Source organism: Pseudophryne corroboree, chromosome 2 (genome assembly GCF_028390025.1).
Source record: "Pseudophryne corroboree isolate aPseCor3 chromosome 2, aPseCor3.hap2, whole genome shotgun sequence".
Classification (NCBI taxonomy): Eukaryota; Metazoa; Chordata; class Amphibia; order Anura; family Myobatrachidae; genus Pseudophryne; species Pseudophryne corroboree.
Window position 1 is genome coordinate 415,503,818 of NC_086445.1, and position 27,405 is coordinate 415,531,222.

Genomic DNA, 27,405 nt, shown 5'->3' on the forward strand with positions numbered 1-27,405 from the left:
GACACCCTTGATCCCCTACGGCTGGAGAGGAGAGAAAAAGAAGTCCCAGCCACTGGACACACACCTTTCCAGTATCTGAAAAAACCAAAGGGAATCCTGGCCATCAGGACACACTAACCACCAGGGACAAGGGAACTCGGGAGATGAGATGGCACAGCACACCTCAGTTTGCCGCAGAAACCACCCAGCTACACCAGTTTTCCACATCCCACCACAAGCTGCTGACACAGAGAGGAGCAGAAAAGCTGCACACATATCATTAAGTGTTTAACATAGCTGGGATGTCGCCATATGTGTGATGCTATACCGGAAGATTTGTTATTTGTGACACTGACAATTTATGACTTGTTCATAAATTGTATGAATTTATGACACTCTCTCCCCATGCCTCTCTCTGCCTCCATGCATCTCTCTCTTCCTCTGTCACAATGTCTCTCCCTCTCTCATCATGTCTCTTTCAGTCTCACCATGTCTTTTTCTTGTTCTCTCCCAATGTCTCTCTCTCCCCATGTCTCTCTCCATCTCTTCCTATGTGTCTCTCTCTTTCCCCATTTCTTTCTCTCGGTCTGATTGGGGGGCACCATTTTTTTATTTGCCCTGGGTGCCATAAACCCTCGTTACACCTCTGATTCCATCTGATTCCATCCCTATAGCAGCTTTGCTGTTACTGATGAGCACATGAGAAAGCCACTCTCACTAGCTAATCTACTTGCTCATAGACCTCATGTTGAGTCACAATGACAGCTATGTAATACGTTTTTGGGGCAGTAGATGGCAGCAATAATGACAGGTGTAGAAGAAATAAGCAAACTATACAACAGTTTGTAGAATATCCTCATGGTTGTGGCTTGAATTTAAGCATACAGTTGTGCCTCAAAATATCATGGTCTTACATACAGTATATATTGTAAGTTGCAGTTATGCATCTAGAGCATATCTTGATGCAGCTAATGATGACGATGATGATGACTCATTTTAAAAATGTTTCTTGCGGAAACCTTGGTGTGAGGGATTGACAAGGGTTATTCATGTACAAGCATCTACTGTATAGCTATTTGCATTTTATTGGCTGGAGCATGGGAAAACCACTTAATTGTTATTATACTGACTACTCAAAGGGCCTTATTTAGATGTGGATGTGGATGCAGCTGCAGCTCATGTTGCAAAGTACAAATGTTCAATACTTTGCGCATGCCCCAGGTCCATACTCCGCATGTACAGTACAGATCTGCGACTTTGGTAGCAGATCAGCTGCAGACTGTCAGTGATTGATGGTCTGCTGCTATTTGGGGGTGGGAAGGGGGCAGTGACGACCACAATTTTCCAAAATGAGTGATGAGCAAAGGATCTCCATAGGAAGAGAAGTCCCCCACACCCCCAAAAGTTAAGACAGAAATTAGTATTAACAGTAGCCTCATGGCAACTGACGAGTTGATATCAGGTCTTTAATTAAATAGCTCCACACAGCTGAACCAGAGAAGAGACCATGTAACACAATTCATGACTAATTGTATCTCCCCTATGGGTGATGTGTAACCCTTTCAAATGTTAGATGACCACCCAAATCAGGCTCCAAAGTGTTTCAGGTTGCCTATCACTAGTATCTCCTCTAGCCCCCAAGTGCGCTGTCTTGGAGTAATCCTTGACTCCTCCCTCTCCTTCAAACCACACATTCAGCACCTCTCACAAACCTGCCATTTTCATCTAAATAATATTTCCAGGATCAGACCCTTTCTGACCCAGGATGCTACTTAGACTCTTATCCACTTACCGGTCATCTCCAGACTGGACTACTGTAATCTCCTCCTGACTGGCATTCCTGACAAACACCTCTCTCCACTCCAATCTATCCTCAATGCTGCTGCCCGGATCATTTTCCTCACCAATCGCACTACGTCTACCTCTCCTCTCCTACTAGACCTTCACTGGCTCCCCTTCCCTTTCAGAATCCATTTCAAGCTTCTCACACTCGCTTACAAAGCCCTCACCCCCTCCTCTCCCATCTACATCTCTGACCTTATCTCCCTTTACACTCCCACCCGTCCTCTTCGCTCTGCTAATGCACGACGACTCTCCTGCCTACGGATTACTTCCTCCCACTCCTACCTCCAAGAGTTTTCACGTGCTGCACCACTTCTCTGGAATTCCCTACCTCTCCCCCTCAGACTCTCCACCTCTCTACAAAACTTTAAACGGGCTCTCAAGACCCACTTCTTCACCAAACCCTGCCAAATCTCATCCTAAGCCTCCGTTCCACATTCTCTATGTACCCCCCTGTCTGTCTACCCCTCCCATTTACATTGTAAGCTCTCACGAGCAGGGCCCTCTTCCCTCATGTGCTTATCCTTTGTCTTACTTTAATAATCTTCAACTGTACCACATCCAGCAGTCTTCTGCCACCTGATACTTATTCAGGTGTTATCTGCTGATGTAACTATGTTTATTTACCCTGTATTTGTCCTATACTGTCATCAACTGTAAGTTGCTGTTTTCCTGTTTATTTATGTACTCTGTAATTGGGCACTGTTGAACCCTTGTGGCGCCATAGAAATAAAGGATGATAATAATAATAATAATAATGAATAAGCTGATTTCTATGAATGAGTAACCCACTTGGCCAGCACATGTTCTACAAGCAAAAATTAACAATGATTACATAATTTATATTAAAGAAATGTACTTAATGTACTAAGCCATGGAGAGAAATAAAGTAGACAGAGTTAAAGTAAGCCAATCAGCTCCCAAAATGCCATGTTACAACCTTAATTGACAGTTACTGTAGGAGCTGATACATTGTAATAAAATTGTGATTCCTGTGTCATGCTACAGTATGTCTGTTAAATAGACCATCAAGCTGTTACCTGCAAACTCAATGGCAATTATTACAAAGCAACATCAAAGATGGTAACTGGATGATAGATTGACAATGTATATGTCAACACCATATGGTCGACAGGTAAAAAAGGTCGACAAGTTCAAATGATGGATATGAAAATGATTGACAAATATTTTAAATGGTCCACACATGTTTTTTAACATTAGCTTAATTTACTTTCGACATGAACATCTATTTGGAATAGTAACCTGTGGCAAGTGAAGCAAGCCACCAAGCACGAAGCCGTCGAGCGAAGCAAGCCTGTGAGGGTCAATGTTTCTACTGATGGTGGTTAAATAAAAGGAAAGATCCTAGATTTGGCACAAAATAACCAAAAATATTGTGTCACCGACTTATGTATTGACTATTTTCATGTTGACCATTTGAACCTATTGACCTTTTGTACCCGTTGACATAATGTATGTTGATTATATAGTATCAACTTATTGACTGTCGATCTAAACACTGGTGACCTATTAATCCACTATTGCTTTCCCAGTTACTTGCCATAAAATAAATTTGCACAGCTGCAAACTGGAGCTGTGTTGATAAAAGAATTGCTTCATGACCATTCATTTAATGGTGATGATTCATTGGTGAATTTCTCATACTTCGAAGTGGTTGTAAAACCCTCTGGTCGCCTGTCTGCTGTAATGAATGGTCTGTGTTGAGCACTTGCATATTTGCATATTTTCTTCTCTGAAGTAACAATGACATAGTCCTGGAGTCACTTTAGTTTTTATTACTATAAGAATTGTAAATTGTCTAGGAATCAAGAAATTATGATACACTAAAAAGAAATCTAAATAAGGCATTGTCATCTTGGTTTCTTTAAAAGAAAAATGGATGCAAATATTTTGAGTATTTATTGCTACTAGAACAGTTACTCTGAGCATTAAAATTATGAACCAATATAAAAATGGTGCTTCACTATAAATATTATAAGACTGCAAGTTTAATGCATTATTAAGGAGTAATCCCAGTATACTGAGCAGGAAGACTGTCATTTTAGGGCTGAATGATGAAAGCATGTCAGTTGCTTAAAACATTTAATACATGATGTTTAAATTGTGCACTTTCAATTTAATGTTACAGTTTTACAAGTGCGTACACTTATCTAAAAGTCTCTACCTTATGTGTCAGCATTAGAAAAAGTCACAGTGTAAGCTCTTTAGTGTCCTCTAACTAAACAATCAGTTAGACACACAGAGGGTCATGTACTTTACAGAAAATTGTAAATCTGTACTAAAATCACAGGAAACATTTACTAGACAGTTGTCACTAGTAGATGGCTGAACCCTGTAGAAAATAGCAATTTAACCGCTCAGGCAGGGTGAGGGTTTACCATAGAAAGACTGAGAAGTTGGATAACTGCAGAGGAAATAGGGAGGGAACTAGGGTCATAGCTAATTTGTAGTGTGTATATATATATATATATATATACATACATACACACACACACACACACACACACACACTCTACAGGAACCCCAGGGGGTGGGCAGTGGTGGGCGGAGTTGTTGGGCGTGCCAAAGGAATGGATCATCTGCCTGGGAGTAATGGCATCAAGAGGATTAAATGATAAATTGACATTGGGATCCTTACTATAAATCATGCTGAGTATATTTTGCTGACATTGGGCATAGTGATTAGGGCACGGCAGCATTAGCATATGTGAGGGGACTAATATGAACGAGTATTGATATATCACATACGTATATATAAAAATGTATAAGACATTTTTTAATATCTCGAATTTGTTTGTATACTATGAAGGTGTATATTATTTTTGTAATGTGGATATGCCCCTTTTTTCATAGGATTTAAATCAACTTTGTTACTGTGCTGTGTGACCTAACTACTCTGCCTATAGGTATAGTTTAACGTTATATAAGGTGACTGTTTTAGATTTAGTATTTTCTATTTTTCACTGTAGATCATATTGTTGTATTCTCCGGTTACCATGGAGAGGAGTGGGGTGGATGTGTATTACGCAGGTGCGTGATGACGTCATCATACAACGCTGCCGCCGGGGAAAGCCCTGGGCTTGATGGAGCTCATACGGCTCGGAATGACGTCACCTTACAGCGCTGCCATCATGGGGTGACCCGTGTTGGACAGCATCTGGAGGGTGCGTAATGACATCACCGAAGCGCACCGTCGCCAGGAGGACTCCCGCACCGGGAGGCGTCCACTTGCTGAGGGGATGTTTAAAAGGTAAGATGTGTTAATTTGATGTTTGAAGCCTGATGAAAATCTGAATAGATTGAAACGTTGCTGACGTGGTGGTCGCTGTTTTCTTTCCTTATCCTGAGCTCTGAGTGCCGCACCTTTGTTCTTCCAAGTGTATCTTTATACTGTGAGGGCACTGGGTCAAGGTATTACCCATATGGGAGTGCCGGACACACTGCAACATATATATACCTATATATACAAAGTAGATGTTCCTGGTGACCGGTGCCACAAGACAATGACCCCCTCACCACAGAAACAGGCGGCACTCCACGGATTTGAAAGTAAAAAATTCTTTATGCAACAAGCATCATGTAAAATCCAACGTTTCAACACCACGCTGGGTGTTTTTCTCAAGGATACATGGGTGAAAAACAATCATATGTGAGGTGTTCTTACCTTAAGTACTCTTCTAATGTCAGCACGGGCGCAGGTGCGGCGGGCGGGAGAGACGCCGGCGGCTCCGGCCACGGGCGGCTGGAAATGACGTCACCGTTGCTAGGCTACCAGGACGTGTCAGCGCCCGGCGCATCGCGTCATCGTGCTGCAAAGGAACAGAGTGTGAATTAAAACAAATGTAACAGTGTGAAATAATTAATAAGAGGAAACAAAATAACGTTTCCAAATAGTGTAAGTGGGTGAAGATTAAAAAATAACTGGACGATCGTGTGTGTGAGATGAAAGTTAACCAATAAAAAGTAATTATGTGGCGATACCCGTCTGTAACATCTTAATTATTCAATAAAGCATGATGTTTGGAAACATCAGCTGTATAGCTGCAATGCACACCTTAAATTAAGCATACTTGACTGTACTAAAGAGTGTGGTTAACTGCAGCAGAGACAAAGCATGGAAAAACAAAGGCATGTAATGAAACATATAGTTGTAAAAAAGGAAAGTGCAAGAACAAAGGCATGTACTGAACCAAAAGAATAAATTTAAAGAAACACACTCCATGCTAATTTTTCATTGAGTCCGTTAGGGGAAACTGAATTCAATGTTGAAATCCACCGCATTTCTCGTTGGGACAGCAACTTTTGTCTGTCACCACCACGGTTGGGCATAGGGACATGATCCACGATCTGATATTTTAAACTTGCAAGTGAATGTCCAACTGATTTAAAATGTCTGGCAACGGGTTGATCATTATCTTTGCCTTCAATGGCAGCTTTTATGGCTGATCGATGCAACGCCATACGTTCTTTAAAAGTCCTGATTGTTTGACCGACGTATAACAATCCGCACGGGCAGATGATAATGTATATAACGTATTTGCCAAGGAAGAGGAGCTGTTCTTTTCGGATGTCACAATCAGTTCAAAAATTTTACTATACAAACGTTATATCGATGATTTGATCATCTTTTGGATTGGAGGTGAAGATAGCCTCAAACATCTGTTGATTTCAATCAATTTGGTAGATTCACCGATCCGGTTTACCTACCAATACAGCCGAGAAGCTATACAGTATTTAGATGTCAACATCACCATCAAGAACTGTCATCTACAGACGTCCGTGTATCAAAAATCAACAGACCGGAACACACTCCTGCAGCATTCCAGCTTTCACCCACCAGCCTTGAAGGCTGGCTTGCCTAAATCCCAGATGACAAGGGTGGCCCGCATTACAAGCAACCAGAGCGAGTTGGATCCAGCATTAACAATGGTGGTAGATCGATTTAGATCGCGAGGGTATCCATATAAGCAATTACTACAACAAAAAGCAGAGGTGCTAAAGAAACCGCGGGCAACGCTATTACAACCGAAAAAGGATGAAACATCATTTGACAGGATCCCATTGGTAACAGAATTCACTACAGCCAGTTCTGTAATACCCAGAGCTGTCAGTGCCCTCTGGCCGATTGTTAAAAGTGATCATGCATTGCCATGTTTTCATAACAAATCAGTGATGGCCAGTTATAAACGGGGTCGTAATCTACGGGACTTTCTGGTTCACACAGACATCTCTCCTAAAACTAGAACACCAACCCGCAAAGGCTGCTTTAAATGCCCCTCATGCACCACATGCAACTATCTGGTTGCGGGGTCAGATTTTCAACATCCACACACGGGTAAAAAATATAAGATACATCATTATCTCACCTGTAGTTCCCAATACGTTATATACATTATCATCTGCCCGTGCGGATTGTTATACGTCGGTCAAACAATCAGGACTTTTAAAGAACGTATGGCGTTGCATCGATCAGCCATAAAAGCTGCCATTGAAGGCAAAGATAATGATCAACCCGTTGCCAGACATTTTAAATCAGTTGGACATTCACTTGCAAGTTTAAAATATCAGATCGTGGATCATGTCCCTATGCCCAACCGTGGTGGTGACAGACAAAAGTTGCTGTCCCAACGAGAAATGCGGTGGATTTCAACATTGAATTCAGTTTCCCCTAACGGACTCAATGAAAAATTAGCATGGAGTGTGTTTCTTTAAATTTATTCTTTTGGTTCAGTACATGCCTTTGTTCTTGCACTTTCCTTTTTTACAACTATATGTTTCATTACATGCCTTTGTTTTTCCATGCTTTGTCTCTGCTGCAGTTAACCACACTCTTTAGTACAGTCAAGTATGCTTAATTTAAGGTGTGCATTGCAGCTATACAGCTGATGTTTCCAAACATCATGCTTTATTGAATAATTAAGATGTTACAGACGGGTATCGCCACATAATTACTTTTTATTGGTTAACTTTCATCTCACACACACGATCGTCCAGTTATTTTTTAATCTTCACCCACTTACACTATTTGGAAACGTTATTTTGTTTCCTCTTATTAATTATTTCACACTGTTACATTTGTTTTAATTCACACTCTGTTCCTTTGCAGCACGATGACGCGATGCGCCGGGCGCTGACACGTCCTGGTAGCCTAGCAACGGTGACGTCATTTCCAGCCGCCCGTGGCCGGAGCCGCCGGCGTCTCTCCCGCCCGCCGCACCTGCGCCCGTGCTGACATTAGAAGAGTACTTAAGGTAAGAACACCTCACATATGATTGTTTTTCACCCATGTATCCTTGAGAAAAACACCCAGCGTGGTGTTGAAACGTTGGATTTTACATGATGCTTGTTGCATAAAGAATTTTTTACTTTCAAATCCGTGGAGTGCCGCCTGTTTCTGTGGTGAGGGGGTCATTGTCTTGTGGCACCGGTCACCAGGAACATCTACTTTGTACATACCACTGAGGAGGGCACCCCGGTCTATACAACAGCAACTGTTCCTGAGTGCCAACTACGTCCACCACATATACCTATATATATATATATATATATATATACCTCCTATCACTACTAGCAGTGATGGCATAGAGACATAGATGATTCAGTTGATTTACACCTGTTCCCACCAACTTAGATGACGGTTTAGTACCCTAGTATTTGGTTTCATGCAATATTATGTCCTTTCCTATACCACCAAAGAAGTCTAAAGTTCCCAAATGTATTATTTATTTAACAGTTTCTTATATAGCACAGCAAATTCAGTTGCACTTTACAACTGGACACAATTAGAAGACAAAACCGGGTAAAAACAAACAGTCACAGAGGTAGGAGGGTATCTGCTGAACATTCATTTTGATCCCAAATGTTCCATGTCAAGTGGTGTGGCATTCTTTTTATAACCTCTCCTCCCATATTTCTAGCAAAAGTGTGGGTAAGTGTTCAAGTATTATGATGAGAGTCATTATATTGCCCCACATTTTGCTTGGCACCAAGGAAGGCAAGCTCGAATTCCCAGCACAAATTTGGCGCTATTTGTTGGCATCTGTTGCCCACTACAGGAGCAGTACGTTTGGGCTTAAAGCACCATGCAGGTGTCTTATATTCCATTCTCCCACACAACACCAGTAAAATTGTATTTTAATGCCCTATCCACACTGCTACAGCAAGGATCAAGAAAAATTCTCTTGAAATAGTAGTAATGGATTACTGATTAATAGTAAACAGTAATGGACACTGGAGCTGAATAAACATGGAGTGTTGGATGGAGTGCCACATTGCAACATGATGTTAGCTCTGATTTTGTTGTTTAACAGACGTTTGTATTCCGTTAGTAACTGAGGCAACAAAATGAGATGTCACCATAGGTTTTATGTCACGCATCTCTAAATACATAAAACATTAGGTTTCTGCAAAATGTAAAGGAAATAGCATACTAGAAGAGCAAATAATACAAACAGTTTTGTGTGGAAAGGTGTTCAACTTCAATTTCTGTTGTCAGAGCAATAAGAATAAGACTGATTTATCAAGATCATCTGCAGACTGAACAGTATTCTCTAATCTATCAAGACTGAAAGAAACTGCCTAAAATGAGAAAGAAAAATAACTGTTCCAGAGAGTTTTCAATACACTTGAAATGTAATTTTCCTCCCACTCCACCCAAAATAAAGGATAAGAGGCAGTATAAAATATATACAGTAAATATTGAACTCTCTTTTACAAACAATTAAGTAACATTTTTTATCACCCAACACAACATAACCAGTGCAGTGTCCAGATTGTCAATTGCAGTGGTGGCTTTCAGACTACAGATAAAAATAATCATTACATACAGTACTTGAAAAACAATGGCTTTACCAGGAGTGGTATAATACTACACTAATGGTATATTTTATTTCAGTTTTATTGTTTCTTCTTCAATTCCTTAACATGTCTCATGCAGGGTCAGGATTCTCCACTATGGTTTGGTCAGTCATATCTAAGTTCTTTGCAATCAAAACTAAAGTATATGTAAGTGTTTGTGTAAGTGTAGTATTGTTGATATTAGTGACCCTTTGTTGATGTACAAAATAACATCACTGTCAGGATTGAAGAATAACATACCTGAAAGCTAAAATTAATGAATCTTTAAAATACTAAAGATTATCACAGATATGGAAAAACATGGACATTTCAGAATGCTCTACCACCTGTGATCTGCTCACTATATATAATGTCAACTGTGTTTCCCCTGTGACATTAAAACCTAGAAAGTGAGCAACATTTTCTAAACAGTTCTGTAAAATATTTGCCCATGGTGCATTTTGCATGTTTCTCTGGAGAATTTTGGCCATGGAATAGTTAAACTGAATATCACTAAACTATTTTTCTTTTACTGCAGTGAAAAACAATGAGATCTGGCAGGTGCAAATAGTTTCTATAAATACCAGTCCATAAACAAGGCAGAACATTCAGTGATACTGATAGCACCTTAGTAATAAGATGTTATTTTTCTGAAAGATGTCTTAATTGACCTTCTCCAAATTCTTTAAGATAAAAAACAAGATGTTATAACCAAAAGCAGCAGGTTGCCAGATGTAAACATGTCTGAACTGTATGTCACTGATGCTTAGCGCCCAAATTACCATATTTATATGTGTAGATTTTTATAGTATAAATATCTAGATATATGCACAGAATGTAGGAACACTTAGGTTCTTCACTATGGGCAAGATGTGTCAAAGCTTGGAGAGAAATAACATACTGACCATTGAGCTCTGTCATTTTTCAAACACAGCCTGTTTAACAACAGTTAGTAGCTGAATGGTTGGTACTTTATCTCTCTTCACTAAATCACTCTCCAAGATTTGATACATCTTCCCTTAGGACTTATATGCTGGGGGGTGCTCTAATCGTTCATTCTGTATTGTGCATCAAAAATAAACATTATCCCTGTAGTTCCTGAGGGATTTCCTAACCCTGTATTGAGTGCAGTTTTCTATGTTTGCTCTCTTTACATTCCAATATCAATATCAGTAATGTTTATATACAGCATCCACAAAGAAAATTATACATTGCCTTTCCAGAAAATACCATAGACTCCATAGAGAAATACTTTTTGGTACTTGGTTCAGCATTAATCCACTTTTCAAATAGCAAAAAGCAGGATTCTATATAGAGGTTTTCATAATAAAATCTGCACTTGAAAATGATAATTTATTTTTGTGTTTTTTTTGTAGTTTTTGCTATTTTAAAGTACTGTAAGTGCATTTATCATGTGCAGAAATAGTTTGGTAGCCCAAATAGGAATACAATTTGTTTTCAATCTAGATAACCTACTGTATTAAGGGACCCATTTTTTTTTTAAATATAAACTTACCGAAGTTAGAGTAAAGGTGCTGTATGTTCCTGACAAGGTGACTAGACCTAAGGTGCAGATTAAATACAAAATGCACACCCCCAATTTGAGGGCATATTGACACTTTTAAGTAGCAGAGGTCTTAAGACTGCTCCTGATTGGCTGCACATCTTGTATGTGAGCTTGTAATATTTTAACTAATTTGCATCAGAGAAGTTCCAGGGAGTTATCTGGTCAATCATAATTGGTGATTTAGTATCCCATTGGACTGATAAAGGGAACAATTATACACATTTTTAATAAAGGGTAAAGTATTTTAATGAATCAATGGGACAATATTATTTTTTTACAAAAGGTGCAACATATTATACAGTATTTATTCATTAACCACTTGCCTGGCATAGTCACGTGTGATGCACTGCTGTGTCCCCCATCTTCCTTCTGCTGTGTCCCCCATGGACTTTCTCTTGCTGCTGCACCCCCTTGTAGGTGACAAAGCAGTCTGTGACATCTACATCACTCCTGAAATCATGCCCCTGAATGTCTTGTGAGCGGCAATCTGGGGTGCATGTGCAGAATCTGAAAGTGCTAGGAAGGGATCATAGGTCCCCACCCCAGCACAAATATGCTGATCTCTGTATGTGCAGAGATCGGCTGCAGCAAAGAGGGCTGATGATCAGTCCCCTTTACACTTAGAAGGGGTAGGGGCTGCCCCTTAAAAAGATTTTTTTTAGCTGGGGGAGGATTATTAAAAAAAAATCACACACATGGGTTGGGGCACTAAATGGTGGGGGTGAGGGAGATCTTCCACTGGGATCTATTACCACTAGAGGGGTGGGGGTAGCACTTGGGCTCTTATGCCACTGGGAGGGCTATTTCTGATGGGGGTGGGAAGTCATTTTACCATGGGGGTCTATGGACAAAGAGGGGAGGGGGGTGTAATACACCCTGTATGTATATATATTTATTGTATTTTTATATAGAATAATATAAATATATATAATTTTTTTAATTAACTTTTTTAAACTTACAAGGAAGAGAGCACCAATATCAGATTTTATTTTTTATTTTTATAAAACCATGGTACACATTACCCAGAGCATTTCTACGGTATATATATATATATATATATATATATACTTACATACACACACACACAGGGCTGCCAAGAGAAAACCTGGGCCCTGGTACAATAACTTTATGGGCCCCCCCGAACCCCCCCGGAGGAGGTGTGACTACAGCATGCGGGGCGCACGGTAATCATAGAGCAGCCATAGTGTGCGGCTATCTTGTCTGGTACTAGTGACCAGCCAGTAGCCCGTCATTTTGCGGCTTTAAAACATCCTATAAATAGCCTCCGGTACCGTATAAATGATACGGTCGTGGTGATTATTAGAGGAGGCAAACGTGCCCTACAGCTATTGCGCTGTGAAGCACAATGGATCAATCGGTTAAATGTGATTGTTCCTAAAGGGTTAAACGAAAATATAGCCTATGCGGCTTAACGTTAAAATCTATTCATTTATGTAAACACTTAATTTGATAGACCCTTATGAGCATTCAGGGCAGTGAGTGTAGCTACTTTTGTTCATTATATACACGTAAGCTTAGTTGCATTGATCAAAACGTTTTGTGCTTTGCTTGTATTAAAGGTTTACATGTTGCCATGGTGACAATGTATCAGATGCACGTAGCGCTTGTTTGTGATGTCAGATTTCAGCACGGCACTGGGATTGGTGAGCGGTCCCGCTCCCGACGCCAACATTCACGTGGTGGAGGTTCACTATAAAGGTACAGTATGTTTTTGTTCACTGTATGTTATCCTGATGGCAATATGATTAAATATTGAAATGTTGACAATTACATGGGAGTCCACACCCGTCTTCATTCTTAAGGTGAACCAGAGTGCCGCATCTTTCGAGGAGTATATATATATATATATATATAAAGAAAAACAAAAGACCGATAAAGCATATGTATGGCACAGACAGATAATCAAATGGTCATCATAGGCAAATAGCAGATGTTGATAGGCCCACAAAGAGGACAATACAAACAAATATAAAAGATACAATGAAATCATACTTGAACTTAATAAAGTAAGGTTCACTCACACCCCTTCCCCCCATGGTCACACTGAAATTGGGGGATAGCCCTTAACCATTCGTAGAAGATACCAAGAGGTGTTACAGAAAGAGTTCCACTTTTTGGTCTGTACAGCTGAGAATAGGGTCACAATAAAATGCTCCCACATTTTAAAGAATTTTTCGGTTTTGGCCTTCTTTTCTTGAATTGCATTCACCCATACCATATGGAAGAGATAAAATAGTTTTATTTTAAAAAGAGATAAAGTGGGGGGCTCAGCATGTATCCACACCTTAAACTGCATACAATTTAGGGATTTTAAAACTTCTATAATACTGGTGATTTGCTTTTTACACCTCCATACTAATGAGTAATACAGTAGATCAAGTGGTTTGGAAGGCAAAATTCCCAGTTATATGCTGCAATAAGAAAGCTTCTAGCAAAACCATTAATTATATTATATTATAATACTCTCTGTTCTCACAGATTACTAGGAGACAGTAGTAGTTGACAGAAATAGTTATAGTAATTACTACTAGATAACATGTTTCCTTATGCTACAGTGTAAAACAATGAGTTACTGTAAGAGACATTTGGCAGTTGCAAATTGTTTTGGTAAAGACAACTCCATAAACAAGACATAACATTCACCAATACCGATAACATCTTGCTTAGATGTGCTGCTTCATAAAAACTTCTTAGTTGACTTCATAATTTGTAGATGGCTAATTAAGAAATTCGATTTTGGACTATAAATGATTTGCTACAAACCCCAAAAAACAGGTACTTAATTATTTTTTATGATGACTTACCAAGGGGCACTTTAGATGGGGTTATTGGTTTTTATCTGATTTTAACAGACTTATACAATGTAGAAAGAGTATAAACATCTAAAACTGGAGGTTTATAAATGATTATTGTCTTACAGTATGTGACTACTGAGGATGACTTCCCTTTTGGAGTTGCTCTGATTGCTCTAGTCTTGGCCATAAACAAAAGAACCAGAGCTGCCCATTTATAGTATAAACAACAATAAGAGTCATAATATTTGAATGCAGCTCTCGGTCAGACTTTATAAAGCAACAGTTGATAGACTATGAAGCAAATACTTACTGGCCTAGACTGATTGTCCCCGCTGTCAAATTGCTTTTTGCCACTTAGGAAAATATGTAATTTTCCTAGGTTGTTGTTAGACTACAAACTCCTCTGTGACCAACCCTTTACAATATACAAATAATAAGTGTATTATTGTTCTTGCTACATGCAATCTCTGGAAAATGGCACAGACTGGCTGAGTTCAGAAAGGTTTCTCTGTTAGCTGTGTGAATGGCTACAAATGACTTTCAAATTACACATGTAATAGAAGTAACGCACATTAATTATGAGTAGAACTCCTGAAAACATGTGTGTGAATTAACACTAACAAGAGGAAATTATAATTCTCCCTCGTATGTCCCAAAAGACCTTATGTTGCACTCATTTTGCATACAAAGTACATCTAGTATAATGCATCTTTTCCACAGGGAAAGTTTGCAAGTGTTAATGAAAGTTAAAAGCACAAGTTCATTTACTCACCATCAGGATCGAGAAGATTTGCAATTCCCAAGTGTCGCTGGGCAGTGTTGAATGCATGATCCAGCCGCTGAACAGCAGACTGCTGGCAGAGTACACTATTCCACTCAAACAGATCCGGTCTGTTAAAAAAAAAAGGAGCTTGATGAAGCAAGTACAGTTCATTTGATGAACTTTAGCATACTGTATAAACTACTAAGCAAATAGCTTTATATATGTATTTAAAGGCTCTGAATCATCACATGACATGCAAATGCAGATACTCTGAGCCTTGATGCAGATTTGGTTGTAAAATACTGTAAGATTAATAGATTTTTTTTCTTTAAAGCATGTGCAAAACTTCTGTATTTTAACTCATATGAAAAGCATGAGACGTGTTTTGATCAATGATAGTATCATATGCGTCGGGCTTACTTCAGACTCACATTATAGACACATCCCACTGTCAACTCTGACAAGCTGGCTCTCTGAACCTTAGTTCTCAGTCACCCCGCCCCCCCCCCCCCCCCCCCCACACACACCTCATCTACCCATTCACACATGGTCCATCATATGTGCTATACAGTTTCTAACTCTTTAGAGTGGCATGATTTTTTGATGTGCACACATCTGAAATATATACCTGTACTGAAAATGTATACACAATCCTTGCATTACATGCAACTGTTCTTACATGCCTTATACATTCATCTCTCTTTGTTTTGTTTTATTCTGTTTAATTGTTTCCTTGCTTGTCTGATACTATGGAATTTATGGCACTTTATAGTAAAACTTTGATAAGGATAATGTTGTTGTTTTGAAAACATTATTTTTATGTGCAACAAAAGTATTCAATATAAGGCATCAACTCAATTACAAACACCTCACTAATACAGCAGAGGTAACTGTCTCACAATCGGCAAAAAAAAGAAAGAAAAAATAAGCAGCTTAAAAATACTTGCAAAAGCATAACTTATGCATGAGCAATGAAAAGGCATCATTCAGTTCCAGTGGAGTGCTGCAAACAGTCAATCACAAGTGGCTGACTAGTCCTAGCATCTGTCATCATTATCATCAGTCATTACCACCTGCACCTGACCGCCCACAAATAATACGGCTTTTGTAAGCACAAATGCCTTTTTTCCCCAAACTGTGTGTTACAATTAGAGCTGTACATGATTTGGTTTTAGATCTGTATTTTTATTCAAAAAATCTGAAAAAAAACACTAAAATCACATAATGTGGGCATGTTTTTGTTGCTACAATATTATTAACATCAATAACATTAATTTCCAGTTATTTCCAGTCAATTTTGACCACCATCACAATATTGTTTTCATCCAGTTTAGGCCAAAAGGTTGCACAGAGCATACATCTGGTCTCAATACGTCATGTAGCGGTAGATGCCTGGCATGAGTTAGCTGATAGTTCCCATGCAACCCTGTTAGTGTAAGGCATCTTTTTGATGAAAATGCATCTTATTTGCATCACTATGCAATTAGGGTGCACTAGCAGACTCTGCTGATTAAAATGTTATGTTGCATGCCCAGGGGCAGATTGGGCTGCAAAACCAGCCTGGGAAATTTCTGGAAGCAGCCCTAATGGAGGTGGGTTCTGTTGAGGGGGAGAGGTCTGGTGATGGGCAGGGTCTGGGGTCTGGTGAGGGTGGCAGGGCACTCTTTCCTCAGATGCAAAAGCTTTTACAAAACTGAACTGCCAAAGTTTTTTAATGACAGGGTCTTTTATAGGTAATTCCATAAAATAAGTTATGTATGGACCAATCCATGATAATGGGATAGAGAACAACTACATGGATACTATAGGTAGCTATGTAAGCTTCAAGTACATTCGGATCCTGGTGAAGTGAATAAAAGGACTTGATACTTTGCAGAATTGTTTTGTTGCAGTTTAATTAGGAGAATTACCTGACTCAAGTCTGAACTCATTTCACAGGTGACACCGTTGAAGGGTTTGAGCACCTTGCATGCTGAAGAAAGTATTCTCTACTGCACTTGAGTAAGGTTCATTACCCTCCTCTTCCTATGTCATAGGTTATTTTGTAACCTTGGATAGCTTTTTGCTGTACCTCCATCTGCTGAAGCACATAAAGGGTGGAATTCCACCGTGTTACTACCTCTTTCTTCAACTGGTGGCATGGTAAATTCAACAGCTCTTGCAGGTGCTGCAATCTTCTATATTCATCAGTTGAATTAGGTACAATGCAATCTTAGACCTGGTATTAACAAACAATGGGGATTTGGTATCAGGTATTATAGTAGGGGAACCCATAGGAAACAGCGACCACAATATGGTCACATTCAATATCAGTTTTCATAAACAGCCCTATACTGGCTCAACTAGGACTCTAAACTTTAGCAAAGCAAATTTTGAAAAGATGAGGGGTTTTTTCGGGGATATTGAATGGGAAGGTTTGTTTTTAGGAAAAAATACTACGGAGAAATGGGAGGTACTAAAATTCCTGGTAGCTAAAAATACACTCAAATTTATTCCTACGAGCAGCAAAAAAAGGAATAAAAATCATAAACCGATGTGGCTTAACAAAAAGATAAAAGAACTTATGGGCAAGAAAAGGAGAGCATTTTAAAAATACAAATCTGACGGGGAAGCAGAGTCATTTCAGCACTATAAGGAATGTAACAAAATACGCAAAAAGGAAATAAGAGCGGCTAAAGTAGAAACTGAAAAAGCAAAGGAAAGGAAAGCGAATCCCCAAAAATTCTTTAAATACATTAATAGCAAGAGATTAAAGAAGGAGAGTATTGGCCCTTTAAAAGACAAGTTGGGAGTCTTAAGCAAAAATGATAATGACATAGCGGACACACTAAATGAGTTTTGTACAACAGTATTTACTAGAGAGGACCCAATTCAGGGACTAACACATAATCTCAATAATGAGAATATCCCACTGATAGGTACTTATTTAAGCGAGGAAGTAGTCTGTAACCGATTAAAACATTTAAAGAGTAATAAGTCACCAGGTCCCGATTGTATTCACCCAAGGGTTCTAATGGAGCTTCACTCTGAACTTGCAAAACCGCTATTTTTGATCTTTAAGGATTCAGTAATATCAGGTATGGTTCCCAAAGACTGGTGTATAGCGGAAGTAGTGCCTATATTTAAAAAGGGAAGAAAAGCTGAACCAGGTAATTATAGACCAGTTAGTCTTACATCTATAGTGGGGAAAGTATTGGAAGGTATTCTAAGAGATAGTATTCAGAAGTTCCTTGAAGTCAATAAGGTCATTAAAAGGAATCAACATGGGTTTATAAAGGACAGATCCTGTCAAACCAATTTACTTGGCTTTTATGAAACAGTAAGCGCAAACCTAGATCAGGGTAAAGACTTGGATGTAATCTTTTTAGATTTTGTCAAAGCATTCGACACTGTACCACACATGAGACTTATCTACAAGCTACAAGAATCAGGGCTAGGAAACACAATATGCACTTGGGTAAAAAAATAAGAATTTACTCACCGGTAATTCTATTTCTCGTAGTCCGTAGTGGATGCTGGAAACTCCGTAAGGACCATGGGGAATAGACGGGATCCGCAGGAGACTGGGCACTCTAAAAGAAAGATTAGGTACTATCTGGTGTGCACTGGCTCCTCCCTCTATGCCCCTCCTCCAGACCTCAGTTAGGGAAACTGTGCCCGGAAGAGCTGACACAATAAGGAAAAGATTTGGAATCCCGGGTAAGACTCATACCAGCCACACCAATCACACCGTACAACTCGTGATACTATACCCAGTTAACAGTATGAATAACAACTGAGCCTCACGAACAGATGGCTCATAACAATAACCCTTTAGTTAGGCAATAACAATATACAAGTATTGCAGACAATCCGCACTTGGGATGGGCGCCCAGCATCCACTACGGACTATGAGAAATAGAATTACCGGTGAGTAAATTCTTATTTTCTCTGACGTCCTAGTGGATGCTGGGAACTCCGTAAGGACCATGGGGATTATACCAAAGCTCCCAAACGGGCGGGAGAGTGCGGATGACTCTGCAGCACCGAATGAGCAAACTCAAGGTCCTCCTCAGCCAGGGTATCAAACTTGTAGAATTTTGCAAACGTGTTTGATCCCGACCAAGTAGCAGCTCGGCAAAGTTGTAAAGCCGAGACCCCTCGGGCAGCCGCCCAAGAAGAGCCCCCTTCCTCGTGGAATGGGCCTTTACTGATTTAGGATGCGGCAGTCCAGCCGCAGAATGTGCAAGTTGAATCGTGGAGCATATCCAGCGAGCAATAGTCTGGTTAGAAGCAGGAGCACCCAGCTTGTTGGGTGCATGCAGGATAAACAGCGAGTCAGTTTTTCTGACTCTAGCTGTCCTGGAAACATAGATTTTTCAGGGCCCGGACTACGTCCAGCAACTTGGAGGCCTCCAAGTCCCGAGTAGCCGCAGGCACCACAATAGGTTGGTTCAAATGAAACGCTGATACCACCTTAGGGAGGAATTGGGGACGCGTCCTCAATTCTGCTCTGTTCGTATGGAAGATCAGATAGGGGCTTTTACAGGACAAAGCCGCCAATTCTGACACCCGCCTAGCCGAAGCCAAGGCCAAAAGCATGACCACTTTCCACGTGAGATATTTTAATTCCACGGTCTGAAGTGGCTCAGAACAATGTGATTTTAGGAAATCCAACACAACGTTGAGATCCCAAGGTGCCACTGGGGGCACAAAAGGGGGCTGAATATGCAGCACTCCCTTAACAAACGTCTGAACTTCAGGCAGTGAAGCCAGTTCTTTTTGAAAGAAAACAGACAGGGCCGAAATCTGGACTTTAATGGAACCCAATTTTAGGCCTATAGTCACTCCTGACTGTAGGAAGTGCAGAAAACGACCCAGCTGAAAATCTTCTGTGGGGGCCTTCATAGCCTCACACCAAGCAACATATTTTCGCCATATGCGGTGATAATGCTTTGCTGTCACATCTTTCCTAGCTTTTATCAGCGTAGGAATGACTTCAACCGGAATGCCCTTTTCCATCAGGATCCGGCGTTCAACCGCCATGCCGTCAAACGCAGCCACGGTAAGTCTTGGAACAGACAGGGCCCCTGCTGTAGCAGGTCCTGTCTGAGAGGCAGAGGCCAAGGGTCCTCTGAGATCATTTCTTGCAGTTCCGGGTACCAAGTCCTTCTTGGCCAATCCGGAACGGTATAGTTCTCACTCCCCTCTTTCTAATTATCCTCAGCACCTTTGGTATGAGAGGAAGAGGAGAGAACACATAAACCGACTGGTACACCCACGGTGTCAGTAGAGCGTCCACAGCTATCGCCTGAGGGTCCCTTGACCTGGCGCAATATCTTTTTAGCTTTTTGTTTAGGTGGGACGCCATCATGTCCACCTGTGGCCTTTCCCAAAGGTTTACAATCAGTTGGAAGACTTCTGGAGGAAGTCCCCACTCTCCCGGGTGGAGGTCATGCCTGCTGAGGAAGTCTGCTTCCCAGTTGTCCACTCCCGGAATGAACACTGCTGACAGTGCTATCACGTGATTTTCCGCCCATCGGAGAATCCTTGTGGCTTCTGCCATCGCCATCCTGCTTCTTGTGCCGCCCTGTCAATTTACATGGGCGACCGCCGTGATGTTGTCTGACTGAAACAGCACCGGCTGGTTTTGAAGCAGGGGTCTTGTGTAGGGAAGCCTCCTGACTCGACCATTGTCCCTGGAAGTTTCTTCCCTGAGTGACTGCCCCCCAACCTCGGAGGCTTGCATCCGTGGTCACCAGGACCCAGTCCTGTATACTGAATCTGCGGCCCTCTAGAAGATGAGCACTCTGCAGCCACCACAGCAGAGACACCCTGGCCCTCGGGGACAGGGTGATCAGCCGATGCATCTGAAGATGCGATCCGGACCACTTGTCTAACAGATCCCACTTAAAGATCCTTGCATGGAACCTGCCGAATGGAATTGCCTCGTAAGAAGCTACCATCTTTCCCAGGACTCGCGTGCAGTGATGCACCGACACCTGTTTTGGTTTCAGGAGGTCTCTGACCAGAGATGACAACTCCTTGGCCTTCTCCTCCGGGAGAAACACCTTCTTCTGTTCTGTGTCCAGAACCATACCCAGGAACAGCAGACGCGTCGTAGGAACCAGCTGTGACTTTGGAATATTCAGAATCCAGCCGTGCTGTTGAAGCACTTCCTGAGATAGTGCTACTCCAACCAACAACTGCTCCCTGGACCTCGCCTTTATAAGGAGATCATCCAAGTATGGGATAATTATAACTCCCTTCTTTCGAAGGAGTATCATCATTTCGGCCATTACCTTGGTAAATACCCTCGGTGCCGTGGACAGACCAAACGGCAACGTCTGGAATTGGTAATGGCAGTCTTGTACCACAAAACGGAGGTACACCTGGTGAGGAGGGTAAATGGGGACATGCAGGTACGCATCCTTGATGTCCAGTGATACCATGTAATCCCCTTCTTCCAGGCTTGCAATAACCGCCCTGAGCGATTCCATTTTGAACTTGAACTTCCTTATATAAGTGTTCAAGGATTTTAAATTTAGAATGGGTCTCACCGAACCGTCTGGTTTCGGTACCACAAACATTGTGGAATAGTAACCCCGTCCTGTTGAAGGAGGGGAACTTTTATTATCACCTGCTGGAGGAACAGCTTGTGAATTGCCGCCAGCAGTACCTCCCTGTCCGGGGGAGTAGCTGGCAAGGCTGATTTGAGGTAACGGCGAGGGGGAGACGTCTCGAATTCCAGCTTGTATCCCTGAGATTGTAGAACCCAGGGATCCACCCGTGAGCGAACCCACCGGTCGCTGAAGTTCCGGAGACGGGCCCCCACCGCACCTGGCTCCACCAGTGGAGCCCCAGCGTCATGCGGTGGATTTAGTGGAAGCGGGGGAGGATTTCTGTTCTTGGGAACTGGCTGTATGGTGCAGCTTTTTCCCTCTACCCCTGCCTCTGGGCAGAAAGGACGCGCCTTTAACCCGCTTGCCTTTCTGGGGCCGAAAGGACTGTACCTGATAATACGGTGCTTTCTTTGGCTGTGAGGGAACCTGGGGTAAAAATGTCGACTTCCCAGCTGTCGCTGTGGAAACGAGGTCCGAGAGACCATCCCCAACAATTCCTCACCCTTGTAAGGCAAAACCTCAATGTGCCTTTTAGAATCCGCATCACCTGTCCACTGCCGAGTCCATAATACTCTCCTGGCAGAAATGGACATTGCATTTATTCTAGATGCCAGCCGGCAAATATCCCTCTGTGCATCTCTCATGTATAAGTCTACGTCTTTAATGTGCTCTATGGTTAGCAATATAGTGTCCCTGTCAAGGGAATCAATATTATCAGACAGGGAATCAGACCACGCTGCTGCAGCACTGCACATCCATGCTGAAGCAATAGCAGGTCTTAGTATAGTATCTGAGTGTGTATACACAGACTTCAGGATAGCCTCCTGCTTTCTATCCGCAGGCTCCTTTAAGGCGGCCGTATCCTGAGATGGTAGTACCACCTTTTTTGACAAGTGTGTGAGCGCTTTATCCACCCTCGGGGGTGTCTCCCAACGTACCCTGTCCTCTGGCGGGAAAGGGTACGCCATTAGTAACTTTTTAGAAATCACAATTTTTTTATATGGGGATGCCCACGCTTCTTCACACACTTCATTTAACTCATCTGAAGGGGGAAAAACCACTGGTTGCTTTTTCTCCCCAAACATAATACCCTTTTTAGTGGTACCTGGGTTAATGTCAGAAATGTGCAACACATTTTTCATTGCCGTAATCATGCAACGGATAGCCTTAGTGGAATGTACATTTGTCTCGTCGTCGTCGACACTGGAATCAGACTCCGTGTCGACATCTGTGTCTGCCATCTGAGGTAGCGGGCGTTTTTGAGCCCCTGGTGGCCTTTGAGACGCCTGGGCAGGCACAGGCTGAGAAGCCGGCTGTCCCACAGCTGTTATGTCATCAAACCTTTTATGTAAGGAGTTGACACTGTCGGTTAATACCTTCCACATATCCATCCACACTGGTGTCGACCCCGCAGGGGGTGACATTACATTTATCGGCACCTGCTCCGCCTCCACATAAGCCTCCTCATCAAACATGTCGACACAGCCGTACCGACACACCGCACACACACAGGGAATGCTCTGACTGAGGACAGGACCCCACAAAGTCCTTTGGGGAGACAGAGAGAGAGTGTGCCAGCGCTATATTATTAGGGATTTACACTATTACAGAAAGTGATTTTTCCCTATAGCTGCTTAACATGTATAGTTTGCGCCTAAATTTAGTGCCCCCCCTCTCTTTTTAACCCTTTGAGCCTGGAAACTGCAGGGGAGAGCCTGGGGAGCTGTCTTCCAGCGGAACTGTGAAGAGAAAATGGCGCCAGTGTGCTGAGGGAGATAGCCCCGCCCCCTTCTCGGCGGGCTTATCCCGCTCTTTTATTAATATTATGGCAGGGGATTTTTACACATATATAGTTTATTAGACTATATTATGTGTTTTTTTGCCATGTTAAGGTACTCTAATTGCAGCCCAGGGCGCCCACCCCCCCAGCGCCCTGCACTCATCAGTGACCGGAGTATGTGGTGTGCATGGGGAGCAATGGCGCACAGCTGCAGTGCTGTGCGCTACCTTAATGAAGACCGGAGTCTTCAGCCGCCGATTTTCTCCTCGGAATCTTCCGTCTTCTGGCTCTGCAAGGGGGACGGCGGCGCGGTTCCGGGACCGGACGACCGAGGCTGGGCCTGTGTTCGATCCCTCTGGAGCTAATGGTGTCCAGTAGCCTAGAAGCCCATGCTAGCTGCAAGCAGGTAGGTTCGCTTCTCTCCCCTAAGTCCCTCGTAGCAGTTAGTCTGTTGCAAGCAGATCTCTACTGAAAATAAAAAACCTAATAAATACTTTCTTTACTAGGAGCTCAGGAGAGCCCCTAGTGTGCAACCAGCTCGAGCCGGGCACAGATTCTAACTGAGGTCTGGAGGAGGGGCATAGAAGGAGGAGCCAGTGCACACCAGATAGTACCTAATCTTTCTTTTAGAGTGCCCAGTCTCCTGCGGAGCCCGTCTATTCCCCATGGTCCTTACGGAGTTCCCAGCATCCACTAGGACGTCAGAGAAACTGGTTGGATAATAGGGAGCAGCGCGTTGCGGTTAATGGATCTTTTTCAACTTGGACTGAAGTGCTAAGTGGTGTGCCGCAAGGCTCAGTATTAGGACCGCTATTGTTCAATATTTTCTTTAACGGCCTAACAGAAGGTCTAGAGAGCATGTTGTCAATTTTTGCAGATGATACCAAATTGTGTAAAGTTATAAATGCGGAGGGGGATGCTGAGTCACTTCAGAACGACTTAGTTAAATTAGAAGCTTGGGCAGCGAAATGGAGAATGCGCTTCAAGACAGACAAGTGTAAGGTAATGCACTGTGGTAACAAGAACAAAAAAACACCTACCTACTAAATGGGGTAAAATTAGGGGATTCTGTACTGGAAAAGGACTTAGGTGTCCTCATAGATAGCAAACTAAGCAGTAGTACCCAAAGTAGAACTGCAGCAAAGAAGGCTAATAAGATATTAGCATGCATAAAACGGGGAATTGATGCTAGGGACGAGAGTATTATACTCTCGTTATATAAATCACTTGTGAGGCCACACCTTGAATACTGTGTACAATTCTGGGCCCCTTACTACAAAAAGGATATCCTGGAGCTAGAAAAGGTTCAAAGGCGGGCGACCAAACTAATTAAGGGTATGGAGATGCTGGAATACAAGGAAAGGCTTGCAAGACTAGGCATGTTTACACTGGAAAAGAGGAGATTAAGAGGGGACATGATCAACATTTACAAATATATAAGGGGACAATATACAGATCTTGCGCAGGACCTGTTTTTGGTTAGATTAACACAGAGAACTCGTGGACACTCGCTCAGGTTAGAGGAGAGGAGATTCTGCACAATACGGCGTAAAGGCTTTTTTACGGTAAGGACGATACGTGTTTGGAATTCCCTGCCTGAGGGAGTTGTAATGGCCGACTCAGTCAACACCTTTAAGAATGGGTTAGATAAATTCCTAATGGATAAGGATATCCAGGGTTACGGGGCATAGTCACGCACTACGGTTATTATAAAAAAGAGGGGTAAAACGTAACGGCAGACATCAACTTCAGTCAAAATTTTATACAAAATAATCGTGCATAGGAGAACACAAGTAGGTTGAACTCGATGGACAATTGTCTTTTTTCTACCTTAGATACTATGTTACTATGTTACTATGAATTGTGAAAATGTCCTGAAATTTTTTGGACTGCAGAGAGCATCTCCTGCATGCCCCAGTCATTTTTTTTAAAGTTTGGCACTACCAAGTTGATTGTGTGAGCAAAACATGATATGTGTTGGAATTCACCCAGCTACAATGCTCTCACAATGTTGATAGCATTGTCCAAAATCAAAAATTCTGAGAAATAACAAGGCAGGGTAAGCCATTTTTGAAATGACTGCCCTGAGGTTGTCAGCAGAATGCCTATTAGTGAAACTGGTGATACACAGAGAAGCCTGCCTCTGATTGAGCTGTTGTTTGTTAGATGCTACTGCTGAAGGCAATGTACCCACCCAGTGGGCTGTCACAGTCATGTAATCTTTAGTTTGGCCTGTTCTGCTTGTACACATATCTGTGGTTACGTGGACAGTGGGTACAAATGAATTTTGGAGGTCACTAATTAAGTTTTTTTTTTAACATTTCTACAAAGGCTGCAAATTACTTTTCTAGTGAAGTGGAATCTAGATGCATTAATTGCAGATACTGGGTGCACCTCTAATACCAGTATAGCTGTTATGGTGTTCGTAATCCGCTGTGCAACTTGGTGACTGCCGTCATACTTGCTCCCTCTTGCAAAGGATTGTTTAACAGTCAATTGTTGTTTTAAGCTACTACTAGTAGTCTTCTTGGTCCCATTCTGGGGTGAAGATCTGCTCCCAGCAGCAGCAATTGTAGCACTCAAAGATCCTTCTGAGGAATCCTGGAAAGGGGAGGAATTAATTAGAATTAGCCTTATCAAATTGGATGCAGGATTTCTGTACTTCCAGTCATGATTGAGGATATTAATGATGAAGGTGTTGGTGGTGGAGATTGCAGGTGCTTGGATCAAGCAGAGAGAAGGGAGTTAGCTGACTCTGGACTGGTTGTTGTTACTTTTTTAGCTAAAGTTTCTGATTTTGGCAAAAACTTTTGATGAACACTCTGCAAATGACGTAACAGGATGGAGGTTCCTAGATGGTTAACGTCCCTACCTTTACTTACTCTGGCTTTGCAAATACTGCAGATGGATTGACAAATGTTGTCTGGATTTGAGTAGAAATAATTGCGCATACAAGATGCAGATTTTTATTTGTTTTATGCCCAGGCATGACAATGTTTTTTTTTTAACTTATCATGGGCAACACCTGTTTCCACTGGTGCCTGATTTACACAAACAACATCCTCATAAACAACATCCTTCTCATTATCAACATCCTTAATAGCATCAGTGTCAGCTGCACAAAAATCTCCCTCATCCTCAATTTCTATGTCAGCATGTTGATATGTGCTGCTCATTCCTACATTTGCATAAGGTGCACAAATGGTAGAAGAGGATCTTGTTTGAGTACAGTATTGGAAAGTTCAGGCTATCACATTATACCCACGGACACTTAGACTCAGGGATTTTTGACATTTCTGAGCACACAGTTGGTTCTTGCTCCTTAGTGGTTTTATTTTTTTTACATCTCTTCTAGAGTGAGAAGGGCTTACATCATCATGAGAGGCAGAAGAAGATGCCTCATTGAAAGTTGCAGAACCCCCACTCATACAGTAAATAATGACCTTTCCTTGTCACTTTGTGTGGTGAATGGCATATTGACAATTTTATTTTTTCTGCAACAAACTTTCCCTTTGGTGATTTTTCTTTACCACTGTAAAATATTAGTCCTTTGATTTGAGATGTTCTTTAGATGCATCGGCTTTAGAAGATGATGTTTAAGGACTAGTATCATCATGATTGGTGGTAGCAGCTGTAGTGAAAGTATTTGGTTTCAGCTCCTGCTCTTCTCTAAACTGTAACAATAGAATAAAATATATATATTTTATTACTTCTTTTATACTTTTTTTACAACTAACACTATTCGGAGTCACAATGCTTATGCAAAGTTAGTGAACGCAGTGGGCTATGGCATGTGGAGTCACTGCAGCACCGCTGTGGGATAGTACATGGAGTGGATGGACACAATCACTGGCTGGAACAGTATAAAAACAAATATATATATTTTTTTGACTTTTTTAAAACTTTTTTGTTTCAACTGACACTAATGCGGAGACACAGTGCTTGTAAAGTTAGCAGTGGGGTATGGCTGAGGACTGTGCAGCACTACTGTGTGATAGGACAGGGAGTGGATGGACAACACAGCACAAGGACTGGATGAACATGTAAAGCCACTGGATGGACAAAGCATAGTGCAGCACAGCTGGACACAGCGCAGCTGATGGATGGACTCAGCACTGCCCTCTGATGGACATAGCAAAGCCCCTGGATGGACTCGGCACAGCCCTCTGATGGACATAGCACAGCCCCTGAAAAAACAC

General features: G+C 41.8%; 1 protein-coding gene across 9 annotated transcripts in view; it reads right to left on the bottom strand.

Moving 5' to 3' along the window:
• Nucleotides 1–27,405, bottom strand: part of DMD (dystrophin) — a 3,641,189-nt gene that overhangs the window by 2,696,528 nt on the left and 917,256 nt on the right. For all 9 annotated transcript variants that reach the window (XR_010221499.1, XM_063953479.1, XM_063953476.1 and 6 more), the window contains exon 7: nucleotides 14,834–14,952. Coding sequence is in view for 8 of the 9 variants with exons in the window: in XM_063953479.1 (XP_063809549.1) it covers nucleotides 14,834–14,952 (119 nt within the window). In the remaining variant the exon portion in view is untranslated. The remainder of the gene's footprint in view (nucleotides 1–14,833; nucleotides 14,953–27,405) is intronic.